This window comes from Phycomyces blakesleeanus, assembly GCF_001638985.1.
Source record: "Phycomyces blakesleeanus NRRL 1555(-) unplaced genomic scaffold PHYBLscaffold_4, whole genome shotgun sequence".
Classification (NCBI taxonomy): domain Eukaryota; kingdom Fungi; phylum Mucoromycota; class Mucoromycetes; order Mucorales; family Phycomycetaceae; genus Phycomyces; species Phycomyces blakesleeanus.
In genome coordinates this window covers 538201-552977 of record NW_017265137.1, presented here as the reverse complement: position 1 = coordinate 552977, position 14777 = coordinate 538201, and the positions used below count along the sequence as shown (strand labels likewise).

General features: G+C 35.5%; 7 protein-coding genes across 7 annotated transcripts; 2 read left to right on the top strand and 5 right to left on the bottom strand.

Moving 5' to 3' along the window:
* Positions 1-256: 256 nt before the first annotated feature.
* On the top strand, positions 257-1596 carry PHYBLDRAFT_108324 (hypothetical protein; the record flags this gene model as incomplete). The annotated part of the gene is made up of 3 exons (XM_018428043.1): positions 257-805; positions 882-1226; positions 1354-1596. The coding sequence occupies 3 exons, from the start codon at positions 257-259 to the stop codon at positions 1594-1596; spliced, it is 1137 nt and encodes a 378-aa protein (XP_018295432.1).
* A 202-nt stretch (positions 1597-1798) lies between these two features.
* Positions 1799-3736, bottom strand: PHYBLDRAFT_157747 (hypothetical protein). Its single transcript, XM_018433668.1, has 7 exons — positions 3607-3736; positions 3508-3550; positions 3191-3339; positions 3008-3092; positions 2673-2902; positions 2333-2582; positions 1799-2232 (listed from the first exon to the last, which is right to left on the bottom strand). Exons 1-7 carry the CDS (start codon positions 3691-3693, stop codon positions 1892-1894), a joined length of 1185 nt encoding a protein of 394 aa, XP_018295431.1. The 5' UTR covers positions 3694-3736; the 3' UTR covers positions 1799-1891.
* A 660-nt stretch (positions 3737-4396) lies between these two features.
* Positions 4397-5132, bottom strand: PHYBLDRAFT_179840 (hypothetical protein). The gene is made up of 3 exons (XM_018438219.1): positions 5106-5132; positions 4947-5055; positions 4397-4856 (listed from the first exon to the last, which is right to left on the bottom strand). The coding sequence occupies exons 1-3, from the start codon at positions 5110-5112 to the stop codon at positions 4778-4780; spliced, it is 195 nt and encodes a 64-aa protein (XP_018295430.1). The 5' UTR covers positions 5113-5132; the 3' UTR covers positions 4397-4777.
* A 949-nt stretch (positions 5133-6081) lies between these two features.
* Positions 6082-6649, top strand: PHYBLDRAFT_13618 (hypothetical protein; the record flags this gene model as incomplete). Its single annotated transcript, XM_018429769.1, has 3 exons — positions 6082-6203; positions 6275-6382; positions 6508-6649. Coding segments are annotated over 3 exons (372 nt in total), but the record flags the coding sequence as incomplete, so codon positions are not given.
* An 840-nt stretch (positions 6650-7489) lies between these two features.
* PHYBLDRAFT_17272 (hypothetical protein) lies at positions 7490-8618 on the bottom strand (the record flags this gene model as incomplete). Its single annotated transcript, XM_018436862.1, has 3 exons — positions 7490-7561; positions 7684-8103; positions 8208-8618. The coding sequence occupies 3 exons, from the start codon at positions 8616-8618 to the stop codon at positions 7490-7492; spliced, it is 903 nt and encodes a 300-aa protein (XP_018295428.1).
* Positions 8619-11181: 2563 nt separating this feature from the next.
* On the bottom strand, positions 11182-11490 carry PHYBLDRAFT_141273 (hypothetical protein; the record flags this gene model as incomplete). The annotated part of the gene is made up of 2 exons (XM_018430555.1): positions 11182-11381; positions 11439-11490. The coding sequence occupies 2 exons, from the start codon at positions 11488-11490 to the stop codon at positions 11182-11184; spliced, it is 252 nt and encodes an 83-aa protein (XP_018295427.1).
* A 920-nt stretch (positions 11491-12410) lies between these two features.
* Positions 12411-14418, bottom strand: PHYBLDRAFT_60519 (hypothetical protein; the record flags this gene model as incomplete). Its single annotated transcript, XM_018440654.1, has 5 exons — positions 12411-13391; positions 13465-13555; positions 13622-13853; positions 13901-14065; positions 14151-14418. The coding sequence occupies 5 exons, from the start codon at positions 14416-14418 to the stop codon at positions 12411-12413; spliced, it is 1737 nt and encodes a 578-aa protein (XP_018295426.1).
* Positions 14419-14777: the final 359 nt, after the last annotated feature.

The window sequence follows — 14777 nt, the reverse complement described above, 5'->3', positions numbered from 1 at the left end:
ATTTTATTATATTTTATTAATTTTGAGTTTGCTTATTGACTTTATCGAATCAAACTATATTACACCTATCTCCATAAATTCACTTCTTGTTCGTCTCTATTTTTTTTGTATTATTACTATTACTACTACTATTATAATACTAGAACCTAAAGCATATATACATACACACACATACAAACACTGTAATCTTGACCTACCAATGTTAATCTATCAATCATTGTGCTCTTCGATTGGGATAATGTTTCTCTTGGCTTTTATGAGCACGCTAGTCACAGCCCAAGTTACAGACTGTACCAAGAGTATCCAGGTAAAATCTCAGACTGAACTGGATCAAATATCGGCCTGTAAGTTCTACAAGGGTACTATCAATGTAAGCAACTGCACGGCCACAGATCTTGTAGTACACGGTGTCGAGACCATCGAAGGAAACCTGGCCTTGATCGGCAACACCGAGCTTCTACACCTTTCTCTCCCTGATCTCCATACCATACACGGCCGGTTCTTATTGGACAGCAACAAGAGACTGACCGACATCAGCATGCCGAAGTTGAGCCGAGTTGGTACATTTGAGGTCTTGGTCCACCCTTCCATCAAAGATGTTGCTTTTCCAGCAGGGTTGGTGCAAATCAACTCCCTGTCTGTCACAGACACGACAGCCACATCCATCAAGGGCATCTATGCAACAAAAATAGCGCACCTCACTCTGGCAGGAAACACTTATCTCAATTCAATCGAGCTAGGAAACCTTACACATGTTACTTATGCACTATCCGTCCTAGCAAATGCCCCCACTCTGAATCTAAATGTAAAGTGTGTTTAATATGACAAACTAGTTCAATGTTGACTAACCAAGCTTTACATATATATATATATATATATAGCTGGCTTCTATGGATACTATTCAACAAGGAGATTTTCGAGACCTGGCAGGTGTTTCTCTCGGCCATCTTTCGCATGCAAGTGGAGACCTTTCATTCGTTTCAAACACTTTTACGAATCTATCACTTCCTCAACTTCAACAAGTAGAAGGAGGTCTTTCGATCACCAATAATTCCCAGTTGTCCACCATGTCAATGCCATCTCTTACCCAATTAGGAGGTGCACTATTGGTAGCCAAAAACCCAAAAATTAGTAGCCTAGACAGTTTTCCAAAACTGGAGAGAGTCAATGGCACGGTCGACATATTGGGTTCATTTGATTCCATTAAATTTTCTGATTTACACGATGTAAGCAAAAAGAGAAAACATACATACACATACACATACACAAGATATCATTCGTTATCTATATTTTTCAATAGGTTTAAAAAGCTCTAGAATAACTAAACCTTGGTTTTTTTTTATATGTATTTAGGTTCGTGGTGGTATGTCTCTTCAGACAAGCAGCTCTAAATTCCAATGCGATGATATCAACAAGTTAAAAGCAAGCGTAATCAAGGGACATGTATTCTCATGCAAGTCAAATATGTCTATACTTGATGAAACTAACAAGACCGACAAACCCAAAGACACAAGTGATGGGGTTGGAATAGGATCATTGTACAAAGGATATTGGAGTGGTCTTGTGTCTTGTATAGCTTTAAGCTTTCTACTTTAATACTCGTCTCAAATTAGCATACCATACGCACAAAGAAAGATAGAAATAGAGAGCTAACAAGAGAATATATACTGTATATTTTATAAGAAATAATAATAATAATAATAATAATTAAAAGGCATATTAAAGGCTGAATACTATATATAAAAAATCAAACACCTTGAATATCCATTAAGAAAGCCGCATTATAGCATACTATTTTACTATATGAACGAATCAAATATTTTTATTGTGCTTTTGATTTGTTGTTTTGGTTATAGAGTTACATTCTTAGGAATTTTAAAATTGATTTTTTTTACAGTGCATCTGTGTTCAATCGACCGATGTGTTCACCCATGTTCACCTTGGTCTCCAAAGAGCTCTTGGATGTTTTGAGCAAGTCACTATCCCACTCCACACTATTTTTGGGGAAAATGACGGCCACTGTGGAGCCACCGTACTGGAAGTATCCCATCTCGTCTCCCTTTTTTAGAGATTTTCCGACCACTGTATTTTCGGAAAGAACAATCGATCCAACCAATAATGCACCAATAGGAACCACAGCATAGTTAAATCCCAGTGGGTGTCTAAATGTCAAGATTTGTCTGTGGTTTTCCGTAAATACATTGACATCTTCCTTGACCACACAAGGATTTACTATTTATTTATTTAGTATATATATATATATATATAAAAGGATATTTGAATAATGAGTTTGACAAACCAATATAGTATAATAATATATATGTTTTCATACCTGTGTAATAAGTTCCTGCGACGGTCTGGATCGATTCAATCTCACCATCGGCAGGGGCATGCCATCTATGATAGTCCTGAGGAGCCAAACGAAATATGGCCATTGACCCACCCTCGAGCTGGTCTGCCAATTTCGCGTCTTGCAAGAAGTTGTGAAGCGTGAATTTTTTACCTTTGATCCAGAATTCGGTTGCCTTTTCAACCGAAGAGAACACACCAAGACGTGAGTCTGCGGCTGACACAAAGATACTCTACGATTATTGTTATTATTTGGTGAGTAATAGAATATTAGTCAAAGGCTACGGTTTGTATATCATAATTATGTATAACAAATTACTTACAGAGTCTTCTGGGGAGGCTATGGGTCGGACCGAAGGACGAATGGCTCGGGTAAAAAAATCGTTAAAATTTGAATAGGAATCCAGGGCTGGCTTAACATAATCATTCATATTGATTCCATAGTGTTCCACGAATGATGGGATTTGTGATACAGACTTGGGATCGGTAAAATAGGCACCCTGACGGATAGTTTCGATTAAGAATAGTTTTTTCATCGTTTCAGTCTCCACCACTAAATAAATATAAATATAAATAAAAAAGTTTAATCCTTTATCCAAAAATTACTTTAGGACAGCTATGATTCTTAAGTGTAATTTTGGATTATTAGGTTACTTGCATTTTCCCTGATAATAGCCTGCAAAGAGCATATGCATGCCAATGCGTGTGTACATTGGCATTTCTTCATAATGGTATTCTCCTGTCTTTTTTTAAAAAAAATTAATTTTAAATAAAAGTATATATTTTAATAAAAAGATCCTATTTATCGATGGATTTATTTAATAATTTGTCGATGGTTTACCTTGCGAACAACTAAAAATACTCCGTATCTCTTCTCAACTGCTGTCTTGAAGCTTTCGGGTAAAAGATGGGAATGGATCCAGCCGGTCAATTTACGACTGTACCAGTGTTTTGGTAGTTGACCTGAAGGAGTATGTATACCTCCTTCCACTTTTAATAATAACAATAACAATAACAATAACAATATTAATAATAGTTATAGCAATAGCAATAGAAATAGTAATATTTGGTATTGAGAAAGGGACTTGGAACAGCAGACATTGTAATCTGTAATGTGATGTAATATATATATATATATATATAAATGCTTTGACTTACTGCAATTGCCTTGCTCTGTTTTATCGATTGCTATAGAGAGATCCTATAGCCAACACCAACACGATTAATTATTTGGTTTCTATCAATTTTTTATTTTACATTTCCTAGACCCTCTGTGTCGTTGTCTTTGATGTGTTGTTCTACTAGCTCGTTTTGAGTGATATCCTCGTATTCTGGTGTGAGCATCTTGCGTTTGGTGTTCGATTGTTTAATTTAATGGCTGTTGACAAAGAAAGGAGATATTTTTTTGTCGCTGCTGTTGGTCTTATAAAGCGATTGGATTGCTCGTACCACAGGCCGGAATGATAGTTTGATTGGTGACATTTTGAACAGAATAAGGCTGTGCCAAGGCTTTCCCTTTTAATATATATATATTTCTTTCTTTCTTTCTTGAAGAGTACAAGAAAGTAATTCTATTTTAGTAACCTATAAAAGCGTAATATGCCCAAATGGGGATTTTAAATAGGGCAGATACCACGTAAATGATACTAATCATTATAATGGTAATATTGGTAATACTGGTAATACTGGTAATAATGATGGTAGTGATAGTTTATCAAACAAGAAACAGAAATACAAACAAATGTGGAAATAAAGCCTGTAGACAAGCTGAGCATCGTTATTTTTTACGCTGTACTTTGGACACTTCTTTATTAATAATTTTGCCAAACATTCATATTCATACATGAATCTCCAACTATAGATCTATCTATCTCTGTCTTTGTAGTTCTATCTATATATACTGTATACATACTTATACGAGTATTCTAATAAGTACAAGTATTAACAAATATATGGCACAGACTAAAGAACACAATCAATACACACACACAAACACAATATGTATATATATATGTGTACATATACATATATCATTTCTTCTTGGTTTGCTTTTTTTTTAGGATTCTTTTATACTTTTTGGAAACATGTTTTGGTTGATCTAGAAACATACATCGTAAAAAAAATGGTGAGCCAAGTCAATTGTTACAAAAATCAAAAAGAAAGGAAGAAAATGAGGCAAATATTTTGAAGCGCCATTTTCTCTCTTTCTCTCTCCTTTTTTTGTTGTTGTTGTTTGCTGTTGTTTGCTGTTGTTGCTATTGTTGGTCTTGTTGAGGTTTTTTTTCTTCTTCCAAAAATGTTGGTAGTAAAAAGTGAGGGGGTAATGGGGGGATTGAAGAGGGGTGAAAAATAAGTGGGATAAATTCGGTTCTTTTGGAATAACCAAAGTCTGCACAAGAAACGATCTCTTCTTTTTGTTCTTCTTCAATTAGGCCTTTCCTGCTGCGCTTTCCTGCTCCTTTTTGGCCAAAGCAGCTTCTTGCTTGGCACGCATAATAGCAGCATCACTAGACAAAGAAAGTAATTTAGAATCTTCTTATTTCTACTACTAATACTATTATTATTATTACAATGAATAGCTACATTCCAAACATTACCTCTCCTTCTTCTGATTGATGGTCTGGCCGTTGAGAGATGTCTTGCCCTTCTTGGCTTCAGCCATCTTCTTCTGGTTCTTTGCACGAGCTTGTTCTCTCTGGTTACCGCCTATGCAGAGTATGAGACAAGAACAGGCTTCGGAAATGGGAGTAACCTACGGGCCATGATGATGAAATGGAAACAAATGAATTAAAAAATTTTATGGATCGCTTGTTTTATTCTGACGCGGACATTGAATATCACCCCATGCCACCGCTTGTAAATAAAATAAAATAAATTAAATATATAGGGAAATGAAGAGAAGAAAAAAAAAAGGAAGAGCAAATAAAAGGAGGAGGTTGGAGTTGAGGTGAGAAGAATTCTGTACACAAGAAGCCAAAAATATATTATTATTATTATTATTTAAAAGAAAAAATCAATTCACTCAAGAGGCTTTAAATAAATAAATATATAAATATATATATAGATATTTGTATTCAAGAATGAATATTTGTAAGCCATTTTATAAATCACTGGTGACAGTAGTAATAGTAAAAGAAAGAACAAATCTCAAGAGTAGAAATAAAAACTAGAAAGTACAAAAACAGAAAAAGGCACAGCTAGCCAAGCAGATAGACAGGTTGGCAGACAGTCAAAGACAGACAGAGAGAGAGAGAGAGAGAGAGAAGGAAGAGATAAAGACAACCCAAATCAAATAAATCTCCGCCTTTCTTTTTTGTTTTAACTCTTTTCTGCGTAATGTTTGCTTCAGTCTTGAATGCATTTACAAAGTCTGGCTCAAGGCCATCCCCTGATGAGAGGCGTCAAGGTAGACCGCATTAGAATACATTCAGTGGTTGTTAATGTACTTGCTATTCAGTGTTTATTAATGTGTATGATATGGTAAGTTCATTTAACCAACGATCAAGCCATTTATATATAAAAGAAATATAAGAACGAGAAAGAAAAGACAATAAACACAAGCGATGATGAATTCAGCTTCAACCTAGTCTGTTGACGAACATGGGGCATCACATTGGAGTTGGTATGATAGCTCAATATATATATATATATTATTTTATCCAGAACAAGAAAAATAACTAAATATATTAAACATGTATTTGTTTGTTTGTGTGTTTGTTCTCCTCCCCAGGAATATATCATTCAGGAGTAGAGATCCATGGCCATGAGTATTGTTTTGGAGGTCATGAATATGAAGGCATTACAGGTGTATTTGTAGTAGAAGCCAAAATTGGTCCTCCGGGTGTATTGTTCAAGTGAGTAAGATCAATAAATAAATAAATAAAGACTTTGTGCGAGCAAATGATGGGTAACATACATCATTTAGACAATCGATCCACATGGGTTGTACCGAGTTGTCAGATGAGGCGATAGGGCAGGTTCTCAAGGATCTTTCAAAAGAATTTATTGGAACATCATACAATTTGCTCACTCGGTAAGAACAATTGAGTAATACATACATACATACATACATACATACATACGTACATACACAAAATACAACTGAATCTTGTCTAAATTCTTGGATTTTCTAACATTCTTATATGCATATGTGTGTAGTAATTGTAATCATTTTACAGAGACACTTGTCCAACGGCTAGTAAAAAAGCCAGCTCCAAAATGGATCAACAGAGCTGCCAAACTAGGAACCATGTTTCCTTGTATAATTCCTACAGAATGGGTTGAGCCACCCGACTTGGAGGCTGGTAGAAATTCGGTAAATCTTCCTAGTGAAACTAACCAGCCAACAACAGCCATCAATTCTCCTGGATCTGGTAGTCAGTCACCATCAACAACTCTCTCATGTTCATCAAAGACTCCACTCAAGCCTAGGGATCCTTCTCCCGAGGCTTATCCTAGACACCCTCGCCCACAAGCTAGCCAGTCTCTTGTGCCAGACACCCACCCTTCTCATCGACAAACACACACATCAGCAACAACAACTCAAAAACCTCGGCGCAGTTCGTTCCCAAATTCTCGGCGACCATCTACACTTGAAGATAATGAAAGCATTGTTCTTCCTCGGCCATCTCCGTTGATCGAAGATGAGCTCAACATGGATAACCCAGTAAAGGAACCAGATACTTGCCGTCCAGATGTAATTAGATCAGCCACAAGGCTATCAATGAGTGCCTCTCTTCAAGAAATGGAATTACTTTAATATATATATATATATATATATATTTAAAAAAAAGATATATTCAAAGCATATTTTCATATAAATAATATACAAATTTATATCTATCTATTTATCTATTTATCTGACTAACTAACTATTTATTTATTTATCTTACACCTGAACACAGTACAGCACAAATCACTATATCACACTAATAATAAATATGAAAATACAAACAAAGTACAGTATATTAACAGTATGAGATATCAGAGAATAAGCATTTTAGAATAAGCAAAAAGAAAAAGAAAAAGAAAAGGACTTGTTCTCGGAACAACTCGTAGAATATGACCAGCTTTCTAAGATCCAAGCATGTCTTTTGTACAAAGATCACAGACCAAGTGTAACAAAAAAAAAGAATTGGGTTTAAGCGGATTTGAGGGTATTGAGACCATTGTAGACCTTTTCATAGATAGTAAATACAATACCGCCCGAGAACTATTACAATACAACAAAACTTATATTAGCTCACAGATAATTTTTCTTTCTAATGGATTACACACACACATGCATATATATATATATATACATATATATATATATACTGATTCCCTACTTACAATCAAACGAGTGAGACGTGGAGTAGTACCCTTCCAAAGAGAAAAGATACCATTCTGCTTGACAACCTTAATCAGGCAGTCAAGAGAATGCTTGTATATCTTTGCATCTAACCCCTGCATGCGTGTTTTCACTACATCTAAGGGCATGGTAGTATAGACTGTCACAATTCCTGCCATAGCGCCAGCAAGGAAAGTATGTGTGGAAGGCAAGGGCTGTCCAGGTTTGTTGTGCCATTTCTCAAGTAATTCGCGGAAAGATGAATAACAGCTGAATCTAACTGCACTGTTTGCTCCTTGACGTGCCATAACAGGACCCACTCCACGATAAATACCCTGTAACCCCTCTTCTTTGATAATTAACCGTGTACCATGTACAAGGCCTTTGTACTTTGGTGTCTGGCTATTCTTGTCGTGAATCAACTTTGTCCTTTTTTTTTAAAAAAAAAAAGTAAAATAAAATAAATAAATATAAAAATATAAAAACCGAGATTATTATAGCCTAAAAGTATCATATATATATAAACATACTTGATGGTCTCGGAAGGAGTTACTACCAACACAGCCTCTGTCATTCCTGCACCAAGTCCGGCCAACAAACTGCGAATACCAGTCAGCTTTCCGTTTTCATCCTTGAGTTGATTTGCAATCTGATCATAGGTGAGGAATCGTACGCCAGCCTTGGCGGCATTGCCGATTGCAAGTGCAGAAACACCTGTGTAGATTGCACCAATGCCCTTGGACTGGTATGTCTTGACAAGACAGTCAATGGGACCTTTGAAACGAACTTCGCCAGGACCTAACTTTCCACCGGCCTGCAGTTGGAGACGAGTTTTGACGTATTCGGTTGGGTAGGTCACGACACCTTCAATTCCACCAGCAAAGGTACCTGCCAAAATGGACAGAATAGGGTCTTTGGATTTCTTGTCTGTGGCCATTATTATTTCTTTTTTTGGTGTCAATAAATTATGTCTCTCTCTCTATATATATATTATGTGGGTGGTGTACGTATGTACTAAAGTAAAGATAAGTGAAATAAGAAGGAAAACAGGAAGAAGAGAAGAAATGAAAAATAATAGTAAATAAATAAGTAGGTAAAAAAAGCGGATATTGCGCAATACCTTAATACCTTGTATTATATTTGTATTATCGAAGTTCAACTGATGGGATGTGTACCAGATCTCATCTGTAGGTATTTCCTTATATGGACTAACCGTCTTCAATAAAAATTCGGCCCTGGTAGATTACACACACACCTATCGGAGGAGAGTGTTTTTTTTTTTGCGAGAAAATTGCGTATAATTTTTTTTTGCGTCCCACCATTTTTTTTGCGTTTTTTAATCGTTACTGCTAAAACTATCATTATTTTCTAGTTTATATTTTACCTAGAAAAATAAAGCCTAAAATAATACTATGGGACTCTATGGCAGGTTATGTGTGTTAGCATCAATCACACAAAGACTACTGACCTGCCTAAAGAACCATATATGGTATTTATAACAAATTGTTACTAATACCAAAAAATAATAATAATAAGTTGTGTACCAAGTTGGGCTAATTATGAAGGGAACCAACAGGTTTATCAAGCAAAAACCACAAAACATCGACGTTGATGTTGATATTGAACAGTACAAAATAAGATGATTGCCTGTAGTCTTACTATATAAAGAGACTAAGAGAAAAGAAAATGACGTATTCACCGTAAGGTTTTTCACCATCTCCTCTGCTTGGAGCAACCCGATCAATTATTGATCGTGCTCATATTATACCCAAGGCGTGAGCTGGGGCCGATACATAACGGGGTCTTAAAAACGCTAAGCTTCAAGGTTCCACATAAGACCAAAAATACTCTATTAACAATATATACAGAAGAAGAACAAAAATAAAAAAAGAAGAAATACCAAAGATTATTTCTTGGCTCAAGACCAGTATAAAATACATAGTTCAAAACATAAAATTAACAAGCGATGTCAAGTATTTTCTTTTACAAGAAATAATCTTAATTCTCAAATCCAAAACTCTGAAATTCTTTAGTATAAAAAACATTATAGATTAACAGCAAAGCAAAAAGAACAGACTTAAAGAGAAAGCAGTATCGTATTAATTAACTCTCTCACCTTATACATAGCTAAAATTTGTTTTCTTGCTTTCTCTGCTCTGAGAATACAATAAAACAAAATATTGACTACGGACTCCGTTGCCTATGAATAGTCAGAAGCGGTATATTTCTGACAATATTCGTTGTAATAACCATGTTTTCATATTATTTAAAGCTAAAAGAGTAGACCTAAAAGAATTATACTTTATCTTTTATGTGATATTTAATTTATATCACAGTGGTCTCTCGATAATTTCAAAGTCAAAAGAGAGAGTAAGTGTCTTTAAATTATCGAATGACCACTGTAAATAATCTGAAATGACTGAATTGTTATTTCAATTACTCCTCTTAATAAAGGGATAAGGCTCGATTTCTTTAGTAGTATTCAATTATTAATTATTTTGTTTTTTTATTCTTATAAGACTACTATTTTTATACAAGGCTCTTGCAAAACTCGGGTTGAAAACGCTTTTTATGTTCTGCCCCATCATCTCCTTATAGAATGATAATTACTCATTCCCTTCAGAAATCAGTTTGATACTTTCATCTACCAGCTTACTCGTTTCAATAAAATCCGACTCTGTAATTCAAAATTCCGCCGCCTACTGTGATGAGATCCTAGTATACAGACATGCTTTTTACTTTATTTTTTGCTTTTTACTTACTAATTAATAGCGCTTTGAAATCTATATCGGTTTATTTTCTAGTAATTTCTGGATCTCTTTTGTATCTACTTTTATAAAAAAAGAAAAAAGAACTTTCTCTCGTGTTCTTGAACAAAAGGTGCACAGACCACTTTAGAGTAACCTACAAATCGCCGTTATAGAAACGTGTACTCCACTTTAAGAGTTATTGCTATACCGATTAAAACTAAACCCTTCATTACTCTTTTACTTCTTTGCTTCTTTGCTTTACTTTACTTCACTTTGCAATATTTTCTTGATTAAATTTTATCTGTCATTACTGCTTTCATAAAATATTTACACAGCCCTACTAAAAAAGAGTATACAGCTATGTCACTGCTCTGACGTGAGAGGCAAAAAAACACCCTGGCAAAAAAAAAGCGCAGTCCCAAACTTTAGTCGCAGACTGCGGGTATATCAAAATAAAGCCCATTCAACCAACACGGTTTTCTTCTCTTTAGCTTTTTTTATACTCTGGAGACGGGTACCCCCTGATTGCCTGTAGTTGAGTTTGACGCGCTACCTGTGGGTGATTGGGAGACATTCTTTTTCCATTCTGTGCAGGAAAAAGCGGAAGTGCGTCGTCTCTAGCTTCTTAGTTAATTCTTAGAGGCGCAGATCAACATTGTTCTGAATTGTGAATTTAATTGTATAATTTCTGAAACAATGGCGACGAGCAATGTTTAAAAAAAGCTGCCGCCGAGTTAGCATCATGAAAGTTTATTGAGTGGAGGACGGGGAAGAAGTGGAGTTTACTGCCGACTCTTCATGAAATCCTTGTTCGAAGCTCTCTGGAACTGACGGTGTTGCTTGGTAGTCGAACACGCTGGACCCTGCTACTTTGTGGTAGGTTTCTCTGGTACGTTCGCAGGCCCTTCTCAGTGATGAGATAGGGTAGTTGGGATGAACCCGGTTGTTGTCTTACGCCACGGATTAACACCATTCCCACACCTCCTTCGCTACCAAGTCAGGTTTACGTCCTGAGGGAGATTGAGCCGCGTAATGCGGGGACAAAGAACTTGGTGTCATGCTTTTTATTCTTTTACATTAGTAAAAGAACATAAAGTGAAATCATATAAAATAAAATAGCTTCTCTATGTATATATTTAATAAATAAATAAAATAATTTTTAAACTGTTGTTGACTCTAATAAAAAAATACGCGTTCAAACTTTTTTTTACTTGATTGAAGAGGTTAATGTTGTAATTAGAAAGTCTCCTTTATAAGAAGAATTAATCTAGTTAAATAAATCTGAAGATTAATATAATATGTATGCTCTTATCATTGTGTTGATTACTGTATTTGATTGTATATGGTGGTTTTGTTTATAAGATCTATAAGAAAAATTCGGAATGCTTTTTGAGAATGCCAATGGCGCAAAATGTATAACTGAATTTGACTAATCCGGGGTGACATTGTAAAGAGGACGCATTGTAATGGGAGAGAAAAAGAGAAAGAGAAGAGTGCAAAAAAGCGAAAGCGAAAGACGAGAAAAAATAGGTCGCAAGCCTTATTAGGGTGTTTCAGCAGTTTTAGATGTTTAGATTTTACTTTTGCGGTAACTCAATACGTGAGACAATGATAATTGATATGAAAATAAAGCTGTAGAAAGCTTTCGTATTTCCTTTTGCTCTTAATTTTATTTTCTTATGAAATATTCATAGGCAAAATTGGAGAATCTAAATTTGCATTCTATAAACAACTAAGGGTAGTCCTTAGTTGTTTATAGATTGAAAATATCTCAAATTTAGATTAGTAAGAGCCAATCATTTAACAAATTAAACCACCGCAAAAGTAAAATCTAAACATCTAAAACTGCTGAAACACCCTATTATAGATACAGTATTCAGTAATCCAAGTGTACTTTTTTTAGATTAATCTGACCACCCCAATATTGATATTAAATGTTTTTTAATAGCATGATAGTAGTAAAGGCAAATGAACGCGTACTAGTCCCATCCACCAACACCCAATCCAGTTCCTTCTTCAGTATCATTCTTGCTGTCTCCAGCTTCCAGCATTGCAACAATGTCAACACCAGCCTTCTTTACCTCCTTCTTCTTCTTGCTTTTATCTACAATAGAGACTACACCGGTCCGAGCGGCAGTAGCAGGTGTGACAGGCAAAGACACAGGCGGTGTGATAGATGTTGCTTTTTCAATTGTTTCAGATACCTTTTCAGCACGTATAACCTTCTTTGATACCGGTTTTATTTCCTCAGCCTCGAAGAATCCCTGTGCCTTCTTCTTTTTCGGTTCGGTGGGGTTTGCCTTTACTTTTACAGCTTCTGCTGCCGCCTTTTTCTTTGGCTTCTTTGCCTCTAAATCTCCAGATTCTTCTGTAGAACCTGCAGAAGAAGCGGCAAGAGCGAGGGCCTTTCTCTTTGGCTTCTTCGTAACCTTGTCATCAGATCCTTCGGTAGAATCCGCAGAAGAGGCGGCAAGAGCAAGAGCCTTTCTCTTTGGTTTCTTTGTAACCTTTTCATCAGGTCCTTCGGTAGAATCCGCAGAAGAGGCGGCAAGAGCAAGAGCCTTTCTCTTTGGCTTCTTTGTAGTCTTGTCGCCGGATTCTTCGGTAGAAGAGCTGGATATCTTTTTCTTAGGTCTCTTTTCTGTCTCATCTGCGGTATCCCGTTTCTTTCGCTTCAGTGGTGTAAGTGTACCGTTATCTTCTGCTTCCTGTTCCTGTTCCTTTTCAGCTGCTGCCTCGAGAGAGCGAAGCTTTTTGTGGCGCATCTTCTTAACTGGTGGTTGTGCTTCTTCGCCATCAGCTCTATTTTCTTCCTCTTCCTTTGTCTTTTTCTCTCTCTTCAGCCTTTCCTTCTTTTCCATCAATTTGAAGTTCTTCTCTTGTTTGTTTTTTCTTTCCAGGAATTTGAAATCGAATCTTTCTCCATCGAGAATGCGCAAAGATGGCAATAGCTCGATGATCTATAAGTCAGTTTACTTAATTAGCAATATACTTTATTGAAAATTGTATAAGTGCTGTCATTTTTTCCCTTACCTTTTGTCTATAATCAATCTTCTCCGAAATCGGATTACCCTTTAAGTTTAGATTGTGTAATGCAAGTAAAGAACCCAAAGCGGCAATATCACTGACACATTACAAGAATAAGTTGATTGATATGTAAATGTACAAACACAATAATTGACTTATTCACCTCCATTTCGACAGCTTGTTGTTTCCAAAATCTACAATCTCCAGTGATGTACATTTACGCAAGGTGTCAGGCAAGGTAGTGATTTCATTGTCGTTTAATCTAATTTCTTTAATTGCTGTCTGAGTGGATAGGTCAGGAACTTGAGTAAGATGGTTGTGAGCAGCAGAGAGCTTTGTGAGCTCAGTCAAATCAGAAAGAGTTGGGATCGTTTTGATCTGGTTGTGGGACAAAACTAAACATTGTTGCATAATAATTAATATAACTGTAGGGACATTTTACAATCTGTTTTCTTTTTTAATCTACCAATTGTGTTCAGGTTCTTCAATCCTTCAAGGTTTTCTACAATCTTGATCTCATTGTGATTAAGAATAAGTGCCTTGAGTTCTTCGAGCTTCTTAATATGAGGACTGATTCCAACCAGCTTATTATGGCTGGCATTCAATACTATTTTTAATGGTTTTTATATGTTAGTAAAAAAACAAACAAACTTTTTAAAAAAAAAAAGGTAAAAAAGGTTCGAGATACATACCAAATAAGCTCTTTAAATGTTGAAATCCGCTCAAATCACTTAGTTCATTGTTTGCTACACTTAACCAAGTGATATTTTTAAGATTCTTGAGTCCTTCGACAGATTCTTCATTCGAAAGAGAATTTTTGGCAAGATTAAGTTTGCGTAAAGATTTGCAGCTGGAAAGATCCCCGATCTGAGTGATTCCTTTGCCACTAGCATTAATCTCAGTGATCTTTTCAATAGGATTTTTGTTCCACTCTGAAGCGAGAGTTGTTGTAAGTTTCATGATGCTGTGGGAAAATAAGTGATCAAACTTGAATGTTTTTTTTTGTTGATTCTACTCTACGAACACTGCAAAAGAATGGTGATTTCAGTTTAATTTTTATTTTTGAATTTTTAACAAACAGAGAAACTGTTTCCAACTCAGTCGTTTTCAGAATTTATTCTTTTTGAGATATGAATTCGCAATTTTCCCTGACTATATTAAATAAACACAAATATAATCACAATTATTTAGCAATTAAGCAGTAAATCACAGTTGTTGTTTTTTTAAAAAAAAAAAAAAAAACACATATATATTTCGTTTGGCTCAATATATATATAATAAAGTATATATAAAGAATTAAAGTAAGATACCAAATATTA